This window comes from Melanaphis sacchari, unplaced genomic scaffold (genome assembly GCF_002803265.2).
Source record: "Melanaphis sacchari strain LSU unplaced genomic scaffold, SCAv2.0 Contig1894_pilon_pilon, whole genome shotgun sequence".
Classification (NCBI taxonomy): Eukaryota; Metazoa; Arthropoda; class Insecta; order Hemiptera; family Aphididae; genus Melanaphis; species Melanaphis sacchari.
This window is the reverse complement of record NW_020270909.1, coordinates 1-4,186: the sequence shown is the minus strand read 5'-3', so window position 1 is coordinate 4,186 and position 4,186 is coordinate 1. Positions and strand designations below refer to the sequence as shown.

At 32.1% G+C, this 4,186-nt stretch overlaps 1 protein-coding gene across 1 annotated transcript; it reads left to right on the top strand.

Moving 5' to 3' along the window:
• The first annotated feature begins 2,202 nt into the window (after positions 1–2,202).
• Positions 2,203–3,747, top strand: LOC112592741. The gene is made up of 2 exons (XM_025336894.1): positions 2,203–2,332; positions 2,474–3,747. The coding sequence occupies exons 1-2, from the start codon at positions 2,203–2,205 to the stop codon at positions 3,745–3,747; spliced, it is 1,404 nt and encodes a 467-aa protein (XP_025192679.1).
• The last annotated feature ends 439 nt before the right edge of the window (positions 3,748–4,186 follow it).

Here is a 4,186-nt window from a genome sequence, read left to right as displayed (position 1 = left end):
TTGATAGGGGCAAAAAAATTTTATCGACACTTCAAAAAAAAATGTTAAGAAAAATTGAAAATTTCAGTTGTTTATAAATAGCTCAAAAAAAGTCAAAATATTTTGAAAATTATATCATGTTAAGAAAATGCCAATCTAAATAACTGGTAAAATTTTCAAGGATCTACGACTTATACTTATTAAATATTAACAAATATTTATAATCGTTTGAGGATAAATCGTTATCGTTACGCTATTTCGTAAAAATTTAAAATTCAAACGCACTTAAAATTTTTCCTATAATGATGCTTCGAGTTTTATCTTTAGCTACTTGAAGGAAAACATAGTGTAGTATTTTTAATCCTTAGTTATAAACATAAAAAATGTTATGATTTTTCAACTTCAAAATTACTTAAAAATTTTCACGTTTTTGATAGATTTCAAAAATATTTGAACTATAAACGTTAATCAAAAAAAAACTGTGACTAACGATTTTAATTTTTTTAAGCTTTAATAAGAACAACTCATTAGAAACCTTGTATTAAATTTTCAACATTTTTTGGTTATTCAACATTTTTTTATTAACACTTCAAAAAAATATTCTCATAAAAATCGATAATTTCAGTGGTTTATATATAATTCAAAAAAAGTCTAAACTTTTTGAAAATTAAACTGTATATAGATAACACTAACATAAACAATTGGTGAAAATTTCAAGTATTTACAGTGATTAGTTTTTGAATTACAACTATATAAAAAAATCGATTTGGTCAAATACTGGTTTTGCGTAAAAATTCCCGTTTTTCCCTCATTTTTTTTTTTTTGTTTTTCTCGATTTTTTTAAAAACTTTTGGATAATATTTACTTTTTACCTCTATAATGCACCACTAAGAATATTCACTTTGCCATCGAAAACCACCCCCGAAGTATGAAATTGAAGCATTATTTTGACTACTTAAGCTTTACACAGACACACAAAAAAAAAAAAAAAAACACATACATCATTGTAAAATTAATACATTCATCATTCCGTTCAGAATCTAAAATGTTTACCTTGTGCAACCAATTGTAAAAAAAAAATTATGCGACCAGAGGCGGGTTAAGTGATTATAGAACTACGTATTCTTTGATTTCGTTAAAAGCCAACTGCACAGATTTTGAACACAGTTATTAGGATTTTTTTAGTATTTAGATTAATTTTAATCTATTCAAACTTTCTTGAAGTATACTGTATACATCATGAACTTTTGTTCAAAAATGTAATCCAAAATGCCATCAATCGTACTCAAACTACCAATCTAATATAAAAAATTTATAAATTATTTCTAGTAATATAAACTGATTTACTAGGTCCACTTAGATGAGTAATTGTTTTTAATGGTTGTTTTTTTTATATATATATATATATATATATATATATATATCTTAATATATATAAATCTCATGTCACAATGTTTGTCTTCAATGGACTCCTAAACCACTTAACCGATTCTGATGAAATTTTTTACACCGCGTGTAATTTGGTCCAACTTAAAAGATAGGATATAGGGTATGGACCTAACTCCTGTGAGTTAGAGATTTAGAGACAAAAACCGAGTTACACCGGTGGCACCCTCTAGCAGATAAAAATAAAATATAAATAATAATACAAAAATCGATAATAGCGATCGAAAAAAAAAAAAATATATATATATATATACCGAAAAAATCTAACCTCAACAACGCGAGCAGCAAAGGGTCACGACGCAAACGTGTTGAAAGAGCTCAGCAATTACCAGAACAAATCGAAACAAGAAATGCAGCTCAAAGAATCAGGACTGCAGAAAGTCGTGCACGAGAATCTCAAGAACAGCGTGACGAACGTCTGCAACAGAATATTACGAGAACAAGAGCGGCACGAGAACGAAACATAGCTACAGTACGAGAAATAGATCGACAAAGGCAACGGATCAGCCGCTCATTAACACGTGCATCATTCGTTCGGCTTGCCTTTGAATATGCACCAGATATTAACTAAGATATGTATGCTAAGGTTGAAAGCGAACGCTTGCGATTCCTTCGATTTAACCAGGCAAAACTACGATCGGAAGAATATATTAACTTACGAGATGCTGTTGCTGGAAACATCGATGGAAATTTACCAATGACATCGGTAATGCTTTCATTTTACCTTCAAGCTACATCGGCAGTCCACGGAACATGCAGGAATACATACAAGATGCGATGACTTACGTACGTCATTACGGCCGACCGGATTTATTTATTACATTCACATGTAATCCGAATTGGGAAGAGATACAAACTTTACTATTGCCAGTACAACAAGCCATTCATCGTCATGATTTAACTGCACGTGTGTTTAAACAAAAATTGAAATCCTTAATTGATTTTATTGTTAAATATGAAATTTTTGGTATCACACGTTGTTGGATGTATACGATAGAGTGGCAAAAGCAAGGTTTGCCTCATGCCCACAATTTGGTTTGGCTTTAAGATAGAATCCGTCCTGAAGAAATCGATCAAATAATTTCAGCCGAAATTCCAGACCCATTAATTGATCAAGAATTATTTGATATTGTCACCAAACACATGATCCATGGGCCATGCGGTGCTTTCAACATGACGTCACCGTGCATGGAAAATGGAAAATGTAAAAAAAACTTCCCAAAGCCGCATACGAATGACACGAACACGGATATTGATGGTTATCCAATGTATCGCCGCAGAAGTACTAAGAATGGTGGCCACACATTTACAATGCGACTGCCGAACTTTCCAAATCAAGTTGAGTTTGATAATCAGTGGGTAGTACCATACTCACCACTACTTTCAAAAATTTACAAAGCTCATATCAATGTTGAGCTTTGCAGTTCTGTTAAATCAATTAAGTATATTTGTAAATATGTAAACAAAGGCAGTGATTTGGCCATATTTGAAGTACAAAACATAAATAAAAATGACGAAATAGCACGATACCAAATGGGCAGATACATTGGCAGCAATGAAGCTATTTGGCATATTCTCAGCTTTCCCGTCCACGAAAGAGATCCTGCTGTCCAACATCTGGCAATACATCTTGAAAATGGTCAACGTGTATACTTCACTGAAGAAAATGTTCTCCAAAGAGCGTTCGAAGCTCCGAAAACGACTCTAACTGAATTTTTTACATTGTGTCAAAAACCTGATGTTTTTGGCCAATTCGCGAAGACATTGGTGTATGGTGATGTTCCACGTTATTTCACATGGAACAAATCCAGTAAAAAATGGGAGCCACGGAAACCAGGAAAACCACATCCTTCCATTACAGGCATATTCAAAGCTAAGACATTGGGGAGACTTAACACGGTACATCCAAAGCAACGTGAGTGCTTCTATTTACGTTTGTTATTGGTGAATGTTCCCGGACCAACGTCTTTTGAATTTTTACGAACAGTTAATGGTCCAGTATTCAATACATACCAGGATGCATGTCGTGAACTGCAATTGCTAGAAGACGATAACCATTGGGACTTAACGCTTGCCGATGCTGCGTTGACATCAACACCGAATAACATTCGTCAGTTGTTTGCAATTATTTTGACGACATGTTATCCCTCGCAAGCACAAACTTTGTGGGAAAAATATAAAAATTGTATGACAGAAGACATCTTGCACCGAATTAGACAAATAAATCAATGCCAAAACATAGATTATACACCAGAGATGTACAATGAAGCATTGGTCTTGATCGAGGATTTATGTGTTCTCTTAGTGTTCCTCTTAATGTAATATAACAAAAACTTTAGCCACAGCAACGCGTGGCCGGGTCAGCTAGTATAATATTTAATAATTGTTATTTACTATACCAATTTGTTAGTTACAAATCACCACACCAATAATCATTTATATTGTTATTGTTTTTCGTGGTAATTACAATTCAGTATTTCAATAAATTAGATATTATAAATTATTACCTGTTATGAAATATTTAAATATATTTATAGTGTTTTTATACCTTTTGCGAAGTTTAGGATCCTCATAAACTGATTAAAGGCTTCACTAACACCTAAATCATTCGCCTAAAAATTTAAAAATATGTCTTTAAAATTAAAATTTAGTGATGCATAAAATATATTTTATTGTACGTCGATATGTGTTGAATATATCTGTATTAATCTTTAAATTAAAATTAAAAGTATAGCAATACGTAACTGAACGAGCAATACCA